Below are 20,942 nucleotides of genomic sequence, written 5' to 3'. Positions count from 1 at the left end.
CCCTTCTTACTGTGATCTATTCCTATTTCAAGGATTAAAATGCGATTGATTTAGGTTGATTAACAACTCTAGGCTAGATTGCATAAAAGCTCTGTACTTCTCAACATCAGGTGAGTCATTTAATAGTCTGTTGGCAGAGTGGTGAAATGAGATACTAAAACATACAGGAAATAACTGTATAGCCCCACCCTCAGACTGCTTAGTGTGAGAACATGGATGACTTTTGTTCCTTTTGCAAAATTTATAATTTGAAAAATCTCCAAATAACTTATTTTTTTTTTTTTTTTCAAATTTTTTTTTTTTATTTATTCATTTATTTATTCATTCATTTATGGCTGTGTTGGGTCTTCGTTTCTGTGCGAGGGCTTTCTCTAGTTGTGGCAAGTGGGGGCCACTCTTCATCACGGTGCGCGGGCCTCTCACTGTAGCGGCCTCTCTTGTTGCGGAGCACAGGCTCCAGACGCGCAGGCTCAGTAATTGTGGCTCACGGGCGTAGTTGCTCCGCGGCATGTGGGATCTTCCCAGACCAGGGCTCGAACCCGTGTCCCCTGCACTGGCAGGCAGACTCTCAACCACTGCGCCACCAGGGAAGCCCCAAATAACTTATTTTTGAAGAGGTTATATTTGTGCTCCTGGCAGTGTTACGAATTAACTGAAATATGGAACAAAGCTGAAAAGACTACACTCTTGAAGATGGTTGGCCAAGAGCTAAGGTTGAATTTGTTTTCAGTGTTCTTAGTGTAGGTAGTGTAGAGAGATGCTCGTTTTCACAGGCTTCCTGGGACTCTTAACTGTAGTCACACTGGGAGTCATGAATGTCCAGTAATTCAGGGAACTCAAAATGTAAGGTGTATTTATGTTCAAATGAACATTAGGAAAAAAAATCCTCAAAATTAATGGTTAACCTAGAGGAAAGCCATGTTACCAAAGCATGGAGACTATGATGTAGGTCCTTCTGTTAGGGTCAATGTGGGTTTATTGCTAAAAAGATCCAGTGGGTAGCTTTAGGTTTAACTTTGGCTCACCAACCTTAATACTTCCTTTCAGTGATGGCTAGAAGTAAGACCTGAATGTCTTCCCAGCAGCTCTGGCATATGTGTGTTTTTGCAAGAAGAGAAAAGGTCTTTATGAGACTTCATTTAAATACTGATTATTAAAGTGAGGCTTTAATTGGTGTTAATGCCTTATGTCTAAAATGTAACACAAATAGAATTTTCCTGGGGCAGGATAATGAGTGGTATTTTTAGGACTAATACATTGAAAACTGGTTCAGACTAGTAATTGAACAGTTTTCAATAGCATGATTAGTCAAATTATGACTTTTACAAGAAGCTTTTGGGGTAGGTTGGAGTATTTATTACATCTTTTACTGTTCAGTGTCTAACGTGGGCCTTTTAATTTGTAAACAAATGATTGTGGGGCTGTGGAAAATATTTAACTATTTACCTTTTGAAGTAAGTTTTAAAAGACAGTCCACTTTTTAGCATGTGTGTTGTGTCCAGCCTGTGGTTGTCTTAACTAATAAATGTGATTTTTCTCCCCGTTCTCTCTTTTATTTATTTGCGTTTAGGCCTCTCGTGTGTTTCCGGGGTGTGGAAAACACACAAATGTTACCCAGCTTTGCAGTTAATATAATTGCTTTCCAGCAATACTGTTTTTACTAGCATCTTTTTTTTTAAACATTTTCACATGTTCTTGTATGGAATGATTTTCTGAACCTGTCCTACACCACCTTAAATGTGATGAATTTTAACTTTGCATATTCTGTTCATTGCTAAGCTGCTACCCTCTACATAAACTGTTTATTCCTGGTAGTCCAGTGGAATAGTTTGTTCTTTGCACCTGGGTTGATCTTTCAAGGTTTCCCTAGCCACTTTAAGGAAAGCTGGAAGTGGAAATCATGGCTTTTGGAATCAACCATTTTCCTCCATCTGGGCTGTTACACTTTCCACTATTGGGGCAGTTTTCTTAAGGGCTGTAAGTGTTAAAATGGAGCTGTAAAGCCACAAGTCCGCTCCGTAATCCTGGATCTCCGTTTTAAGCAGGTTTTCACAAGTTATTTTTGAAGGGTACTCTGGTAGAACAGCTTTGTGTACGTGAGTGGTTGGTTGGCAGTGTGCCTCCACATTAACCTGGAGAGTTTAAATATTGCTGGGCCCTTTTCAGCAGTTTGTTTTTTAAGTAACGTTTCCAGGTGATGCAGGTGCTGCTGGCCCAGGGCATCCCTTTTAGCACCAATATGTAAAGGGACTATACTTCCCCATCACAGCCCCACGCGCACTCCCAGGAGAGGGCAGGCAGGACAGCGGCAGCATTTTACTAGCGATGCACGCAAGGCGTGGGTCTCTAAACTACCATTAAGGAGTACAACTTGGAACCAAGGTTTATCTTCGTGAACACTGAAGTCTCAGAAGGTGTATTTAAATGGTAGTTTGTAGAACACCGAAGTATTCTGATGTCTCATTCGCGAAAAAAAAGGAAGGTAAAGCTGACTCAATAGTGGCAACAGCGGGATAGTGAAAAGTAGATGGGAATGATCTTTATCGGTGTTGAAGGCAAAAAGAACAAGTAGAGGGAGCCGGACGTGACGGAAATAAGAGGAGGCCCAAGTTCGCCTTGAGTGGGATAGGCACGCGGCGGTGGCGGCAGCAGCCGGAACGCAGTGACGTACTTCCGTTGGTGGGGCTGGGAGCGCGCACGCTCACTTCCGTCGCGCCTGCGCAGGTGGCCCCCCTACTCCCGGTTGTGGCGGGTTTTCGGGATCAGCCTCTCATAGGAGACTGTGCAGTTTTAACTCCCGAGGGCGATGCGCTCCGGTGCAGCCGTCAGGGCCGGCCGGAAAGTCTGCAGGTGCCTGTTGTCTGGGTATAGTCGAGTAGATGGGGGGCAGCCGGAGCAGTTGACGGGAGGGAGCGGCTCCTTCGTAGGGCCCTTGAGGTCGCACGCGGAGCCGCCCCCGGTGAGCGAGCCGAGAGAAGGCCCCGAGTCTGGCGGCGAGGAGAGCGAGGCGCTGGTAGAGATCTGTCAGAAAAGGCGTTTCCTCAGTGGCACCAAGCGACAGCTTAGTCGAGATTCTCTTCTGAGCGGGTGCCACCCCGGCCTTGGCCCCTTGGGCATAGAGTTGCGGAAGAACCTGGCGGCGGAATGGTGGTCCTCGGTGGTGGTGTTCAGGGAGCAGGTCTTCCCGGTAGACGCCCTCCACCGTGAACCAGGCCCTTCGCTGCCCGGGGACAGTGCCTTCAGGTTAGTTTCTGCAGAAACGCTACGCGAAATCTTGCAAGATAAAGAGCTGAGTAAGGAACAGCTAGGAGCATTTCTTGAGAACTTACTGAAAACTTCTGGGAAACTACGGGAGAACCTTCTTCACGGTATGCTTCACGATTTCATGCTTCAAAATAGGTGTCGGGGTGGAAAGGCAGACTCGCTCGATTTCCCAAATTGCAGCTGGCCCTGTGTTCACGTGAAAAGGAAATTATCTGGTTCTCAGTCTTCTTGAAGTAGTTGGGTTTGTTGACAGTGTTGCTGCCTTGGAGAAAACGGGTTCATGGGATCGTTATTGTTCCTTAAAGAATCCAGCCCAAGGCTCTAGTAAAGCTCTCAGTTTCACAAGGCAACCCTAGAATTTTGGAGTTTATTGAGCGGCCCTAGAATTAGGACCTAAATTAAATCGTGTGTTTGAATCATTAGTTTATTGTTACTAAAATATTTATAAATACTTCTATAGTTTTCTTTTTTTTACACACTATAGGCTAATCGAGAGCTCGTTTTTCTAGAGCAACAAGAAAATGCCCTCCCTCAGTTTTTCTTACCGAAAACTGATCTACACAGTCTGTTATTTGACGAGCCCTTAAGGTAATTTTTGAATTGGCAGAATAATAGGACTAATCAAGTTTTATAAGCGATTCTTAGAGTGAATACATAGAAATTTGTAGGGCACAATATGCCTTCAAAGTCAAATAGATCATGATAGCAGAGATCCTGGAAAAAAAAAATGCAGAATTTTTACAGGACAGACTTGCTGCCACAGCATCTCATCTTTGCAAAATGCTATCCTTGCCATTTTTTATTAAGTGGTACTAGGAAGTAATTTAAAATAACTAGTGTCCATGGTTCTCTGAAAATTGGTACCTATATTGTAAACTTTTAAAGATTTCCTTAATAAAATAAAGCAAACTTAAACTGGTGAGTAAACGTGACAATTTTGATTTGTACTACTTTAATTATTCCATGATGATTTTACTTTGGGGAAGTTAAATCACTGCTCATTACCATGTCCCAAAACAAATCAATCTTTTCTTCCCTATTAGAAAATGAAACATAGCTCTCTTAGATTCATCAAAGCATTTATTGATGTGCCGGACATTTTCTTGACTTTAAGAAACTTAAATCCACTTACTTGCCAAATTTTTGGTTGTCTAGTGTTTTTAGCTTCTGAGTACCAGTTTGCCATTTCTTTCTATGCCCAATGCCCTTACCCTCTTTATTTCATGTTTGAGCTATTGTGGTAGGCTCTACTTATGAACGGTTTTTAAAATTTCTCAGCCATTATGTCTCCAAATATTGTTACTGCCCCACTCTTTCTTCTGTCCTTCTGTGATTAATTACACATATGTTAGACTCATCCCCCAGCATCTTGTTGTCAACTTTCTTGAACACATTAATCGCATTTAAAAGTCTATATCTGATACCTCAGATATGTCGGTTTCTATTAGTCTTACCTCCGGGCTTTTGGTCATTTGGACTTTCGATTTTCTAGGTAATTTGTGTGGTAATTGTAGAGATAAATTGAGGCTCTGGGTGGCGTTGTTTTCTTTTACCTGGGAGGGTTTACTTTTGCTTTTGGCAGGCAGCTAGGTCATATCTTCTTAATACAATCCGGGATTAAGTGTATTGAGGCTGGGTTTCAGTGTTTTTGCTTCACCTCTACTTCTAGAGTGTAGCCCTTTGAGTGTGCCTAGTGAAAGGCTGGGGTGTTTTCCAGGGCCCCTCCTCCGTAAGAGCCTCGAACTACAATTTTTGTGCTTCCTAGCCCCATACGATGTCAGGAAGCTCTGCTCAGCATTTCAGCTTCTTAGTTCTCCTACTTCAGATTGGAAAAGCAGCACTAAATGTTGGGTTCACCTCTGTTCTTACTTTCTCTCCAAATCTCGGACCCTCAAGTCCTTACTGCCCTGACAGCTCTCCTGTGTCTTTAAACAGATTCTTTTTTTCAGTTTCTTGACCAGTTTTTCTTATCAGCAAGCTTGTCTACTATTACTAGAAGTGGAAATCTCAAATCAAGTAACTTTTGAACACAGTGTTATCATTTAGTGGGATATAATCTAAGTGCATAAAGAACTACAAAGAAATCTTGAACTTTATTTTATTGATTTATTGTAAGTAGAAATGTTGGAATTATAATTCTGAAGCTGTTTCACATATAGGATAAAGCAAATAGACCAATGGATAGATTTATTAGGAACCAAGATTTTCACTGAAAGAGAAAAGATGTAAAAAAAGGCAAGGATAAACTTTGTAATGTTAAATTTGAATTGACTATTAGTATGAATTCATGATTTTTAAAAAATACAAATTTCCTAACTTTCTTCATTGAAGGGGCCCAGAAGCGATGACAATAGCAATGAGCACACCTAGTACCCAGAATTTGGTTTCTAAAGGAACCAGTGCTTGGAGAAATGGCTCATTCCAGGTATGGGGCAGGGACAGTACAAAGTGACTTTGGCACAGATTATGGTGCTAGAAAGCAAAGAATTAGTAGAAGACTAGTGGGTTTATGTTAAAAGGATGTAGATGCTGGCTTGAAGGAGACTCCCACTGGCTAAGTTTGGGACAAATTGAACATTAAAATAAATATTGATGGTAACGGGATCAGAACACATTAAATAAAATTAAAAATCGAATCCACAGTGTTAAACAAAAAATTAAGTAATTGAGGCTGCTGGTAGAAAGAGGAGTTGAAAAGAGTTTGTTTTTATAGGAGCTATGCAATAAATGTAGAAGGAAAGATAGGATAGAAAAATCACCTTTTTATGATTTTGTAATCCTTGGTATAATAATTAATTCAAGCAAGGGTTCATCAACGGATTCTAAAATATCGGGTGTGGGACTTCCCAGGTGGTGCAGTGGTTAAGAATCCGCCTGCCAATGCTGGGGACACGGGTTCAAACCCTGGTCTGGGAAGATCCCACATGCCACAGAGCAGCTAAGCCCACAAGCCACAGCTACTGAAGCCCGCGCGCCTAGAGCCCGTGCTCTGCAACAAGAGAAGCCACTGCAATGAAAAGCCCACGCACCGCAACAAGAGCAGCCCCCGCTCGCCACAACTAGAGAAAGCCCGTGTGCAGCAACGAAGACCCAATGCAGCCAAAAATTAATTAATTAATTAATTAATGAAAAGAAAACGATTGCCCCTTCATTAAAAAATAAATAAATAAATAAATAAAATATTGAGTGGAAGATTGTTGGGGAGCAGGATAATGTTGGGGAATGGATATTCACTACCTTTACTAGGTAATCAAATCTGGTTTCATTAAAAGTGGGATTATTTGATACTGTGTTACTCCTCTTAGGATGCAATAGGACATATACATCAACTATGTAGTATTTATTCCTGCTAAAAATGATTAACCCAAATTAAATCATAAGGAAAAATTCAGACAAATCTAATGTGAGATAATCTATGACTGTCCTGTTCTCAAATGAAAAATTGATATCATTAAAAGCAAAGTTAGAGAGGGAGAAGTCAGGGGAAATATTCTAGATTCAGAGTGATTTAAGAGACCTAATAAAATGCAATGAGTTAACCTTAATTAGGGAGAAAGAGCAGCAGTAAATGGCTTTTGGGGTGACAATTGGAGAAAATAGAATATTGACCATAAGTTAGATGAAATTATGATACTATGATTAATTTAATGGTGTAATAGTGGTATACAGTGAATGTTTTTAATTTTAGGAGGTACATGCTAAAATGTTTTTGGGTGAACAAGAAATAGAAAATAAATGTGGCAAAATGTTGACAATTGGTGAATCTAGGTTATGGGTTTACAGATGTTTATTGTACTGTTCTTTCAACTTTCTTGTAGATTTGAAAATCTTCATACTAAAAAGTTGGGGAAACTACCTAAAATTAAGTGATAATCAATTAAGATCTGCCTTAGTAGCTCCATGCTACTGTACTTACTGCTGTGTTACCATTATATTATCAATTTGTCTATAAATTGACCAAAATGATTTGGGCTTATAAAATAGATTTATATAGTGATTGATTTATCTTTTGACAGGTGCCTTGCAGCACTATGTTAATTACCTGGATCTGATAAACAAGAGGCTACCTTTTGGCCTTGCTCAGATTGGAGTGTGTTTTCATCCTGTTTCTGATACTAAGCAGACACCTGATGGTGTTAAAAGGTACACAAAAAATGGAAATAACTTGGCCTTGTATTTAAACACTTTCACTTTGGGATAGATTATATGATTTGCAAATAAATGATTATCTGATATTTCTGATATCCAAAGAATTGGTGAAAAGACTGAAGCTTCACTGGTATGGTTTACTTCAGCAAGAACTGCGAGCCAGTGGCTTGATTTCTGGTTACGTCATCGACTCCTGTGGTGGAGAAAGGTACTACAATAATTACCCTTAATTTAAAAATGATTAGGTAAATTGTCTTAGTGTGTCAGAGGTAATACTTCTCTACAATAAATGAAATTTATTTTGATGTAGCTATGTTATATTTATAAGAGACAGCTATAATAAATTAACAACTACATATAAAAAACTCTTTGTAAAGATTTTCATTGTTCCATAAAACAAAGTTACTTTAGTAAAGACGTCTGTTGATGTCTTGCTCAGAAACTTTTGTTGGTAAGACTTTACATTCTAGGTAAAGTTCAAATCCCTCACCTGGCATTCCTGACTGGTGTAGAGTTTGACCCTTGCCCACTCTTACAGCTTTAGCTTTTTTTTTTTTTTTAAAGATCTTTATTGGAGTATAATTGCTTCACAATACTGTGTTAGTTTTGCTTCCAGCCTCCATGAACTCTCCATATTAGTCAAATGGTCCTGTAATTTACAGTCAAGTTTCAGTGTAAGCCTAAGAGAAAAGAGTTGAAGTAAGCATTTTTGTCATGCCATTGTCTTATTTCTCTAACTCTCAAAATCTCCAAACACCCATCTAAACTAAATGGAATGATCACAAATAAGGAAGGATGAGAATGGTGAGTATGTGATACTTTCTTCTTTATCCCACTTAGTTCATGGTTCCTTCCCCTCTTATTGATTGACCACAGAAATGCTAGATAGCATCAACAGTTTTTCTGTGTAATTCTTTCAGATTAAAAAACACTGTTTGTAACAGTATATTCACTCATATTTAATTAAACTTAACAATTTTTTATTTGGGACTTGACCAGTTTCATTCAGTTGCTGCGGGCAACTTTACTTTTTAATGTTTATTTTAATAAGTTAATAAGACAAACTTTCTTTTCCAGTTTGCTGTGAGTCCATCTAACTTCAGCAGCAGTGATTGTCAGGATGAAGCGGGCCAAAAAGGAAACAAACTTTACTACAATTTTCCGTGGGGAAAGGAGCCAATAGAAACCCTGTGGAATCTAGGAGATCATGAACTTTTACACATGTATCCTGAAAATGTAGCTCAATTACATGTATGTTTTACTTTGTGCTCCTATGTATCCTTTACCCAGATTCTCTAATTGTGATCATTTCTGAACCATTTGAGAATAAGCTGTAGACATGGTGCCCCATGACGTCTTAATACTTCAGTATGCATTTCTCAAGTACAGGGACTCACCTGTATAACCACAATGCAATCATTATGATCAGGAAAGTAACAGTAATCTGCTATTATTCTCAAATCCACAGAACGCTTCAGATGTAACCAATTATTCTAATCTGCCCTTTATAGGTCCAGGATCCAATCTAGGATCCTGTATTTCATGTAGTTGTCATGTGTCCTTAGTCTCCTTCAAATAATTCCTTTTATTTTTTCCTTGTCTTTCATGACCTTGACATTTTTGAAGAGTACAGACCGGTTACTTTGTAGAATGTCCCTTGGTTTGAGTTTCTTTCATGTTTCCTCATGATTTATGTATTTTTGCTAAGAATGCCACAGAAATGGTGCTACCCTCTTCTGAGTGCATCATATCGGTTTGTTACTGGTGATGATGTTAACTTTTATCGCTTGGTTAAGATGATGCTTCCAGGTTTCTCCAGTGTAAAGTTGATAAGTATTTTGTAGTTATTAATTGATGAGTAATTAATAAGTCTTTTGTGGGCAGATACTTTGACTATGTAAATAACCTGTTTCTCACTAGATTCTGACCTACTGGTTGCAACATCCATTGATGATTCTTGCCCAAATCAATTATTACTGTGAGGGTTGCCAAATGGTAATTTTTTAAATTTCATCAGTCTATCTAGATTTACTGATCAATTTGTATTCTGATTCTGTAAGTGCAAAATGTAATTTTAAGAGGCAGTTCTGCTAAATGATGCTTTCTTTTTGTTCTACTTTTCTGTGAAGGGCAGAGATGGACGGAAAAATGTGGTTCCTTCTGTTTTATCCATAAATGGAGATCTAGACCGAGGCATGCTGGCATATCTCTACGATTCTTTCCAGCTAACAGAGAACTCCTTTACAAGAAGGAAAGATCTTCATAGAAAGGTGCTTTGATATTTCAGAGATAGACTTGGGAAATTAAAAATATAAATTTTCCCCCCTTTTTTTATGTTAGTGTACTTGGTTTCTAATATAAACTCTGAATAATAATTTTTTTAGTGCAAGTAATTTATTTTTCATGTTTTTTTAGAATCTGGCCACAGGAATAATAAGCAGGTTCTCACAGAATAGAAGAAGGAATCCCTCTTGGGTAATCCCAAAGGCGTTTCTGTTTGATCTTTGGCAGCTGGACAGCTGTCTCTGATTCTTAGCCCCTGAGCCTTTTCACTTATGGCTTCTGCTTGTATCAGAAGCTGAGTGTTAAGTAGGAGTAAGTAAAACAGGCCAGCAAGACTTGTGGTATTGACCTCTGCTTCTGGTCTGACCCCAAGTGGCTGATCACTGGATCACAGGAGCTAGACATGGGTCTGGGTCAAGGGAAAGGCTTATTTTAGGATGTGCAGTTTGAGCATTTTTATGGGCTCAAAATCAAGAGAGAGGAGGGGTTGAAGCTATAGGAGAGAAATGAAGTACCTAATGGAGCAAGATTTTGGAAGAAACAGGAAGGACCAAGACAGAATCAAGAACACAAGTGGGGGGTTTTGTCTTGAAAAGGGAGTTATTTTTTGAAACAGCAGGGTGGAAAAACCAATGGTATAGATATAAATAGGCTACTGGACCTGGTTAGCCCTTGAAGGAAGTTTTACTCATATCCTCTATTTTCTTGGGGAATTAGGAAGCAAGATTATTAGCTTAAAATGTGGAGGAGTAGGGGTTTAAGTGGCAAGAGTTTAGAATAGTCATATTTCCCTTGAATGGGAAAGGGAGCTTCCCCAAATCAAAAGTTTTCACATGTTGAGTGCTCAACTGAGATTAGACACCATGAGTTTGTAGCACCACTCTGCCTAGTTAGTGATTTATTATGCAGTGCTCGTTTAGCCTGATGTGGCCATTTATAGAATTGTTTGGGATTTATAGGGTGTGTGTAGCAAACAAACAAGGGGGATCCTTTCTTTCGTTCTCTTACATACTGCACATCCAAACCATCAGCAAAACCTCTTTGATTCTATCTTCAAAATATATCCTGAATCTGACCGTTTCTTAGCACCTCCCCTGCTCGCAGTCTGATCTAAGCCACCATCATCCCCACCTTCCTGCACTGAGTGGCCCTTTTAAAACGTACGCGTTACTTTGTTCGTCTGCTCTAAACACTCCAGTAAGCTCCTCATCTCACTCAGAGGAAAAGCCAAAGCCCCTAACATGTTTTACAAAGCATTATCCCTTTTGACCTTCAACTCCTCTCCACCTTACTCAGTCTGCTCCAGCAGCACAGACCTCATTGTTGTTTCTAGAACATGCCCAGTGTGCTCCCGGCTCAAGAGCCTGGTCATTAGTTCTCCCCTTTGTCTGAGTGCTCTTCCTCCAAGTCCACGTCTTGTCCCTCAATCCCCTTTCAAGTCTGCTCAAATGTCACCTCAGAGAGGAGACTTTCTCTTACCATCTTTGGCCGCACCATGCGGCATGTGGGATCTCAGTTCCCTCACCAGAGACCTCGCCCCCTGCAGTGGAAGCGTGGAGTCCTAACCGCTGGACCGCCAGGGAATTCCCTCTTACCACCTTATTTAAAATAGCAAACAACTCTCCACCAGCCCGCCCCTTGCCAGCACTTCCTATCTTCTTTTTTTTTTTTTCAACACTTAACCACCTTCAAATATATTACTTACTTATCTATTTTGTTATCTGCTTCTGCGCATTATGAGGGACAGGGACTTTTGTCCCCACCACCTAGGATTGTTTCTCATACCAAGTAGTCATTCACATGTTTGTTGAATGGCTGAATGAATGCATAGAGTGATGGGTTTTGGCAAGAGAAAGTCCAAGTGATAAGCCACATGGCTCAGGCTGGGTAAGGAAGACAGTGATGCCAGAAAGGGGCATTTCAACTGAGAGGAAATGGATTTGTCAGGAAATGGGAGACTATCAAGTGAACTTATTTCTGTAGAATGCCTGAATGGAGAAATCTATGAGCAGCTGAATAAAGATGGTTGATACATCATTGTGTGATATTTTTTATGACCTCAGCTAGCTTCCATTTTCACACAAAATTTTAACTGCTTAAACAGCTTCATGTTTGTTAGTGCTTGTCCTTTTTACCCCTTCTCTTTAAATTGTTTTAGGTGCTTAAACTTCACCCTTGTTTAGCCCCTATTAAGGTTGCTTTGGATGTGGGAAGAGGCCCAACAGTGGAACTAAGACAGGTGGGTTAAATAAGTTTTAATGTCATGATTTCAATTATAACCGTTATTCCAAGTAAATGAGTAGTTTGCCATCTAAAGTTTTATTTTGATTCATTTTTTAAAAAATTCTAATTGAATAATGAACTGTGAACATTATTTTAATTAAATAATGAAATTTTAATTAAATGAAAAAATCATTTTTAAATGAATTTTTAAATTTTTAATTAAATCATTCATAATGAATTTTAATTTAATAATAAATACTACAGTTAATTACAGATAATTTGAAGTATATTATATTAAAGAAGCTGAATACAGTTCAGTGGGTTTTGCTGTTAATGTCATGCCCAGTCATAGTTGCATTTTTTTTAAATGAGTATGCATAATTTTGGTAATCAAAATATTTGTACAGACGTCTAGTGAATTATTTCTTACGCTCTTCCCTTTATAACTTAACACTTTTGATACTTGTTGGTATAAGCACAAGTTCTAGATCTGTAATCTTATTTTATTTTTCTAATCTATCTGGTCAAATTAAATACTGTTAAGAAAAACCAGGAACCCTTCAGCAGTCATTTCTGTTTGGGTAACTCAGACCCATCCAGGACCTGAGTGAGGATACTAGAAAGATTGACCTGGCTTTCCCAGGCTCCTGTGCAGGGGTCTGGGAAGGTGGGGATAATGAGCTCAGGGAAAGGGAAGAGAATGGCTTAATTTCCTCATTTCCCCCAGGATTGCAGGAGGCTCCACAACACCCTGGTAGGTACCAAGTTCCTAGGGGTTTTTTTTGCTTGAAGGACAAAGAAGAACTCTGCTTCCTAGATTTTCATCATTACCATTGCAGGCCTTTTGTTTTGTTTTGTTTTTGTTTGTAAGAATATTAGTAATATTTTGTGCCTTGGGTGCTTTATCAAGAGTAGCATCTTATTCTGTTTTTAACACTTTTCCCCTCAGCAGTATGACAGAGAGAATCCTTATGTATGTAACTTTCTGGGCTATGAAAAAGGTTTTGTGGGTTATTTCCCCATGTTTTCACCTGCGCTTTATCATGCTTAGAACTTTTTCTCTCCTTTTCTGCTGGCAACCAAAACTAAACTTACTAAAACTCATATTTATTTTTCCCTGATAATTTCTTAGATTTATTAATATCTATATTCTCATCTATCCCCAAAATATCCTGTACCTTAACACGCATTTACTTCGCTGTGGTCTTTCCCTGGGAGCTTGTTAGAAATGCAAATTATTGCCAGACCTGCTGAATCAGAAACTCTGGGGGCGAGGCTGAGCCATCTGTGTTTTGCAAGCCCTCCAGGTGATTCTGGTGCTTAAGTTTGAGAAACAGTGCTCTAGCTCAGGCACACACCCCTACCTCATCCCACCATCCTCCCCGTCTCCCTCCCCATGGGGACATTTGGTAATATCTGGGGACATTTTGGGGGACATTTTTGGTTGTCAGAAGGTGGGGAAGGGTGCTCCGGACGTCTAATGGAGACCAGGGATGCTGCTAAACATCCTATATCAGCAGTGCCAGTGAGAGAAATCCTGCTTTAGAATTTTAGTTCTAGATTGTTAAGGGAGTTTAAAATTTTTCTTTTTCTTGCTTCACCATTTTTAAGAAAACAGTAAAGGGTACTATGTCATTTACTCATCATTACTTCTGTATTTCCAGTCAGGCTTTTGTCTCTAGCATCGCACTGAAACTAATCAATCATTCTTTTCTTCTTGAAACATTTTCTTTAGTTGGCTTCAGGAACACCACTCTCTGGGTTTTCTTCATACTTTTCTGGCTCCTTCTCCTTAGTTTCCTTTAATGGCTCTTCCTTCTCTTCCTGACATCGTATTATAATCCTTAGGCTCAGTTCTCAAGTCTCAGATAAGTTTAGAGTTAACATAGCCCTTTGGACTGTTTTTTTCTGATAGAATCTGTTTTGCTTTTGTTTATTTGTGTTATGAATGATGATAATAAAAATTCTTATATTTGGTATAAAAATTTCAGATTTGCATTTAGTATTCAGCTTTGAAGTGTTTAAGTTCTTCAGAAGAAGTATACAATTTATAAGTATACAATATATAAAATTATCAACAATATTATCATGTAATTAAAGGGATTTATGCCCATTTTAAAGAGTGAAAAAGATGATTGGTGGTTTCATAAAAATAGGGTAATAACTAGCTACTTTTCTTTCTTTCATATTCAGAGTTTTTGTATTTTTCCCCAGGTTTGTCAAGGGCTATTTAATGAATTATTAGAAAATGGAATATCTGTGTGGCCTGGTTATTTGGAAACTGTGCCATCCTCATTGGAACAACTTTATTCAAGGTAAGAATTGTGTTTTTTGTTGCTTAAAAAATGTATTTATTCAGTTTTTGATTATACAATGTTTCTTTATGAGTAACAGATTTCTTCTAAATATCTATATATACTATAATTCAAAATTATTCCTAATTTTCCTGTTTACAGAACCACATACCCTTAGTTAATTGGTACAGCAGGAAACAATACTCATCAGGTATATATAAGCACATACTATGTGAAACTTCAAGACTTAACACCATGAAGTATGTGTACCTGAGTTTATCAGTTTATCAGGGATGGAATTATTTATATTAGACACATTTGTTGAATCAGGACTGAGGGAACATGAGTGGAGTGCCTCTTCCTTGCTGGCGTTGTTCATTCTCAGGCTGAGTGGAAGGTAGTTCTATTCCAGAGAACAGAGAACTAGTTTTCTCGGTGATCTGCACCTCTGTCTACCTGATTGCTCAAGACTGAAACCTGGATATTGTCCTTCACTCCTCCCTCTTCCTTACTGTCAGAGTCCAGTCCATCACTAAGTCTCGTCTTCCTCCCAAATGTATCTCACACCCACATCTCCCCATTAAGATCACCAGTATCGGGCTTCCCTGGTGGCGCAGTGGTTAAGAGTCTGCCTGCCAATGCAGGGGACACGGGTTCGAGCCCTGGTCTGGGAGGATCCCACATGCCGCGGAGCGACTAGGCCCGTGAGCCACAATTGCTGAGCCTGCCTGTGCTCCGCAATGGGAGAGGTCGCGATAGTGAGAGGCCCGCGCACCGCGATGAAGAGTGGCCCCCGCTTGCCGCAACTAGAGAAAGGCCTCGCACAGAAACGAAGACCCAACACAACCATAAATAAATAAATAAAATTTAAGGGAAAAAATTAAAAAAAATAAAAATAAAGCAAATAATTAAAAAAAAAAGATCACCAGTATCTCTTGACTGGATTATTGAAATAATCTCCTAATTGATCTCCTGTCTCTAGTCTTACCCCCTGCTATTTTCATTAACTTCTGTTTTTTAATAAAATAATTCATTTTCCCCTACTTTGGGTTTATTTTGTTATTTTTTTAGCTTTTTGTGTTGAATACATATCTTTTAGGTGAAAAGTTGTGAAGCTTAGTGTTTCGCTCCTCAGTTCTGTAGTAACTTGTTAAAATATACCTTTCAGATGATGTCAGAAGAAAAATAAGTTTCTATAGATAAAGCAACTGATGGCTTTATCATATATAAAATGAAGGGGTGGTACTTGAACTTTCCAGTGTTCTCAGTTTCTAAAATCTTATCCTTTGAGTCATGTGGACAATATCAAGTTACAGTTGTTCTTTACATGGTAAAGGCTTTATGTCCCAGGATAGTTTTTTTCCTTTGTCCCAGGATACTTTTCTCCAGCTATTTATTAAGCACCCACTATATTTTTTGTACTTTGATTCAGCAGTAAACAACACAGAAAAGTTTCCTGTTCTTAATGACACTTATATTCTAGTGGGATAGAATAGACATCAGACAAATAGATAAATAAGATAATTTCTGGTGGAGTCCTAAAAGAAAAGAAACAATGAGATAGTATGACTGGGTAAACAGAAAGAAGGCCAGTGTGGAACATATTCAGTTATTGCTAAACTAGAAACTAAGTTAGTGTACTAAGGTATATATTTAGCATGGTTTTTGGTATAATTTGTTGTACACTAGATCTTAATATTATAGTAGTATTATAAGAGAGTTTCGTCTAAAATTATTTTCTTGGATTGTATCCAAATACCAAAAGGCTGAGGTTATTCTGAGGTTCATCCAGATCACACCAAATGGTGTGTTGAGGTACCAGTGTTTATTTCTTATATTTTCTTTTCTTTTATGACTTCTCAGCTATTACAATAAGTCAGAAACTTTCTGAAAATTTTACTTTGAAAATGATTCAGAAACTTGAAAAAAGTATTTTTGGGTTCAGTTCTCAAGCCCTGTCTTTGAGTTTTGTGACTCTTTTTTTCCTTTCTTTCTTTCTTTCTTTTTTTATAGAACTTTAGTTGTGGTATGCGGGAACCTTAGTTGCAGCATGTGGGATCTAGCTCCCTGACCAGGGGTCGAACCCGGGCCCCCTGCATTGGGAGCTTGGAGCCTTAGCCACTGGACTACCAGGGAAGTCCCTGAGTTTTGTGACTCTTGAAGGTGGCATTGACTCCTGAGTAATTAAAGCTGGTAATGTGGTGAATTTACAATCTATATTTGTGCTCATGTGTTTTGGTTGACTACCTTTTTTTCTTAGATATGATGAAATGAGTATCCTCTTCACAGTGTTGATTACTGAAGCTACTTTGGAGAACGGATTAATACATCTGAGAAGTAGAGACACCACAATGAAGGAAATGATGCATATATCCAAAGTAAAAGACTTTTTAACTAAATATATATCATCAGCTAAGAATGTATAGATTCTAATATTTGTGTAATAAATATTCTCCTTTCCTAATTTGGTTGTCTTATTTAACTGAGATTATTATTAGTATTTTTTGTTTAGCCTCTTTGCACTCAGAAGTGGATTTTTTTTGGTGCTTTTTTTGATTCAGTTTTTATTACTTATATTTCTTGATGTATTTCATGGTATCAGGAATATGTTCAGCTATAAGAAACAAAAGTACTGCTATACTGGCTTAAGCAAATTGGAGTTTGTTTCTTTCATAACAAGAAATCGAGGGGGGTAGACTGTCCAGAGCTGGTGTAATTGTTTCCTCTATAGTAGTTAGGGAGCAAGGCTCTTGCTGTCTTTCCACCATCTTTAGTATATTGGCTTTTATGTTTATCCTTATTTCTTCTTGGTCACAAGATGGCGGATGTATTTCTAGCCTTCTCAGCCACATTCGAGTTAGGAAGAAAGTCAGAGAGATAAGAGCTAGCCAGCCAAGGCTCTTCTGTTTTTAATTAGGAAAGTAAAAGCTTTCCCAAACATCCCAGTCAGAAGACTTATTTACATTTTCTTGTATTTATGAGAACTGAATCACATGGTCATTGCTAGGCCAGTCATTGTCCAAGGGAATGAGAATATCATGATTAATTTGGGTCAAACACAATTTATCCCTTGGGGCAGTACTGTCTTCTCTGAAATGGGTTTTGTTATCAGGAAAGAAGGGTCTTTATATACACTGTCAAATATCAAAGATTAACCTAAAACTAAAATTTTTAAAATGACAATATTTATTGACTTTTGCAGAGCAAGCTAAAATAAATGTTAAATGGCATAATCTAATATTAGTATATTTCATGTCTAACAGATATGTGTATAAGAAATCTTTAAACTTTTGTGTGCTGATTATGTTTGTGTTAACTATGTTGTCATTACCAGCCTGACAAAAATTCTGATACTTTGTGTAAAATGTCTTAAAAGCTTGGCTGGTTTGTCTGAGTTGACTTTACTTAGTAGGTCTTTATTTTTTGGTTATTATTTTTTGCTCTTGGGGAGAATTTCAAACATACACAGAATAGTATAATTAACCCCATGTGCCTATCACCCAGCACCAACAACCATCAACCCGTGACCAGTCTTGCCTCATCCACCCCACGTCACCCTTCTATGTTATTTCGAAGCAGATCGCAGCTATCAGTTCATTTGTAAATATTTTAGTTCAGGATCTTTTGTTAAGTTAACCATTCTCCCGCCTGAAAAAATTAACCGTAGATGATAATAGGAATTATTGAGAATTTCCTTGGGTGTGATAATGATATTATGGCTTTATTTTTCTTTTTAAAAAGTCATTGTTTGGAGACTATACTCTGGGTGCCATCACGAACTCACCAATAATTGCAGTTCAAATTCAGTACTGGTTGTGTGTGTGTGTGTGTGTGTGTGTGTGTGTGTGTGTGTGTGTGTGGATTAGCTTTATTGAGATATGATTTACATACAGTAAATTTACCTATTTTAAATGTACAGATTATGAGTTCTGACAAATGTGTAACCACTACCACAATGATAATATAGAACATTTCCATCACCCCCCAAAAGTCCCCTCATGCCCCTTTAGGACTTAAGGGTTTTTACTTTAACCTCTTCTATCACACATCTGTATCTCCTCCCACATCAAGAATCCCAATTCTCAGGAATACTGAGGGTGATAAAATTAGAATGCCATGACACACAACTGCTCATTTGCTTTATCTCACCTTAACCACAGAACTCTCAGAACTGCAATGCCAGTATTCCCACCATATGTCTACTTAAAAGTTTAAATTTCATTTTTGTAGTTTGGGGGTCCAATATTTAGTTTTAATATAACTGTGAGACTAAAATGTTTTTAAAAATTATTTTTCTGAAGAAAATCTCAGTCCTGCCCACAGGTACCTTTATTTAGGTACTTTGTCTTCTTAGGGGCCTCAGCCTTCACAGGAAGATTGTATTCCTGGTCTCAGATCAGCTGACTGCACTAACTGGCAACATGGAATGTCTATACTGCAGTTGAGGTAAGTAATATTTATGGAGGATTATCCAGATCAGAGGTGTCCGACTGGAGTTACACATCAGAATCTCCTGTGGAGCTTTTAAAAATAAATATATTTGAGCCCTATCCCAGACAGACCTATTATTTCTCTTCACAGTGGGGCCCTCGTAAGTATATTTTAAAATACAGGTGGTTTCTGATGTTCACCCCTGTAGTAACCACTGTTAAATTTATCAGAGAGCTGTATACCTGGATGGTATTGTTTTGACAAAACTTCCCTGCAGCCCAATTGCATTTAATAAATTTTTTTTTATCAAATACTCTTCTTAGGTATTACACCACACCAATATGTACTGAAAGATGTTATTAGAAATAGTTCTGTGAAACTCATTCTTCATTTAGCCATAAGAATGTTCTTGAGGGCATTTGTTTGCTATGTACACCACGTCTTCCTGTGAGGAAGCATGGGAGAAATTTCTCAGATTTAAATGCCAGGGGTAGTTGTGCTTCTCCTAAAGACTGGCCTGTCATTATATGTGTTATATATCTGTTCATTTTGTTTATTCACAAAGGCTTTTTGAGCACCCAAGTACCAGGAACTCTAGGTGCTGGGGATGTAGTGGTGAACAAAACAGACAAGGCCCTTCTAGGGGTGGGCAGGTGGGGACAGACATTAAGCAAGTAGGTGCATGGGCAATTTCAGGTAATTTTGGGTAGCGATAGTGTAAAATAGGACAGGATGGCGTGCTAGATCATGCCTAGGGTAGTGTGCTTTACATAGGTGATCAGGGGAGCCTCTGAGGACTGGCCTTCCAACTGAGACTGAATGATGTGAAGGAGCCAGCTGTGTGAACATCTGGGGCAGCACATTCTGGGCAGAAGGGAGTAGCAAGTTCTAAGGCCCTTAGGAGGAAAATGGTGTGGAGTGAGCAAGGAACATAAAGCAGGCCAGAACAGAGGGGAGAAAGGGAGAAGAGGAGGTCAGAGAGGTGGTCAGGGCCCATGTTGCTTAGAGCCATGGGGGCCACAGTAAGGACTCTGGAAGCCACTAGGGCAGGAGGGGGCACGGTTTGAGCAGAGAAGGGACATACTGTTATTTTGAAAAGATGACTGTGGAGAGTGGAATGTTAGAGGAGTAGAAAGGAAGCAGGGAGACCTGTTAGGAGCTCTGACAATGCCCAGGTGATGGTGGCCAGGACAAGAGAGGTAACAATGCCCTTCCTGGATCTGGCAAGAGGAGCCCCTGCCCTTTAGAGGGTCCTGCTCTGGCCCTTCTCCAGCTGTGCCTTCCCCCACATTATGTCTGAGGGGCCAAGGAGATGTGCTTGGAGGTCATTGTAATCCTTAGGTGTCTAATTGTCCTAACCTATAAGTTTATGTACTACCCGAAATCTCAGTTACTGTCTCTGGTTGTGTGTAATAAAGGTCAAAGACAAGGCACTAGCCCATGTCCCTCCAGGGCAGTAAAGGAGAAAGAAGGAGCTTCAGACATCACTGAACCACTGTTGATCATTCCTCTGGTTAAGTCTCCCCTTTACATCCTTCAGGAGAAGCAGCACTGAGAGAAGGCAGTCTCCTTAGGTTGTAATCCCCCAGGTCTGGGAGCGGAAGGGGCAGAAGGGACAAATGCTTGAGGGCAGCTGGTCAGAGCACACCTATTTGCAGCTCTTCATCCCAGCAAGGTTTTTGTGCTGCCCTGGTGTCACCTTGCAGATACTGCCTTTTCCTGGTTTCCTATTGGATTTTTGGCTTTTTTCTTTATTTGTGAGAGCTCATTATATATTGTAGAACTTCATACTTTATCAGAGACATGGATTCAAAATACCCGCCCCCATTCTTTTGACTTAGTTTAAGATTTTTAAATGTAATTTTTAAATGTTTCATCTAACTAAATTTAACAATCATTTATGTCTTCTGGATTGTGAGTCATACCTAGAAAAGCCTTTCCCTCTTAAAGATTATTATAAAATTCCTCCTGTTTTCTTCTAGCACGTCTGTGGCTTCATTTTTAGGTATTTTAATATTTGAGCTAGCTGAATTAATTTTGTTGCAAAGAATGGAGTTCTAACTTATTAAATATGGTTCTCAGGTTTTTAAAGTGTATTGAATATTGCATCTTTTCCCCATTGACTTAAAATGCCATATTTTTCATATACTAAACTCCCATATGTATTTAGATCTATATCTGGACTTCCTGTCCTGTTACATTTACATTTTTCTACTTCTCCAGCCATATACCCATACCACACTTTCAAAATCATGGTAACTTTATAATGTTTTCAGACCTCATAGATCTCTCTCTCTC

The 20,942-nt window shown here is 38.8% G+C and overlaps 1 protein-coding gene across 8 annotated transcripts in view; it reads left to right on the top strand.

Annotated features, from left to right (window-relative positions):
* The first annotated feature begins 595 nt into the window (after positions 1-595).
* POLG2 (DNA polymerase gamma 2, accessory subunit) overlaps positions 596-20,942 on the top strand; it is a 78,638-nt gene continuing 58,291 nt past the window's right edge. For 6 of the 8 annotated variants that reach the window (XR_003622772.2, XR_003622771.2, XR_009006322.1 and 3 more), the window contains exons 1-9: positions 596-3,368; positions 7,281-7,407; positions 7,516-7,621; positions 8,491-8,664; positions 9,543-9,683; positions 11,855-11,935; positions 14,134-14,234; positions 16,474-16,591; positions 18,568-18,659. Coding sequence is in view for 5 of the 8 variants with exons in the window: in XM_007175739.3 (XP_007175801.3) it covers positions 2,807-3,368; positions 7,281-7,407; positions 7,516-7,621; positions 8,491-8,664; positions 9,543-9,683; positions 11,855-11,935; positions 14,134-14,234; positions 16,474-16,591; positions 18,568-18,659 (1,502 nt within the window). In the remaining 3 variants the exon portion in view is untranslated. Of the gene's footprint in view, positions 3,369-7,280; positions 7,408-7,515; positions 7,622-8,490; positions 8,665-9,542; positions 9,684-11,854; positions 11,936-14,133; positions 14,235-16,226; positions 16,453-16,473; positions 16,678-18,567; positions 18,660-20,942 lie in introns of those variants that run through there. The other 2 variants (XM_007175740.3, XM_057536203.1) reach the window with 2 other exon arrangements.

This window comes from Balaenoptera acutorostrata, chromosome 20, assembly GCF_949987535.1.
Source record: "Balaenoptera acutorostrata chromosome 20, mBalAcu1.1, whole genome shotgun sequence".
NCBI classification, from domain to species: Eukaryota; Metazoa; Chordata; class Mammalia; order Artiodactyla; family Balaenopteridae; genus Balaenoptera; species Balaenoptera acutorostrata.
The sequence above is the reverse complement of the archived record's forward strand: the minus strand, read 5'-3'. Positions and strand labels throughout refer to the sequence as shown.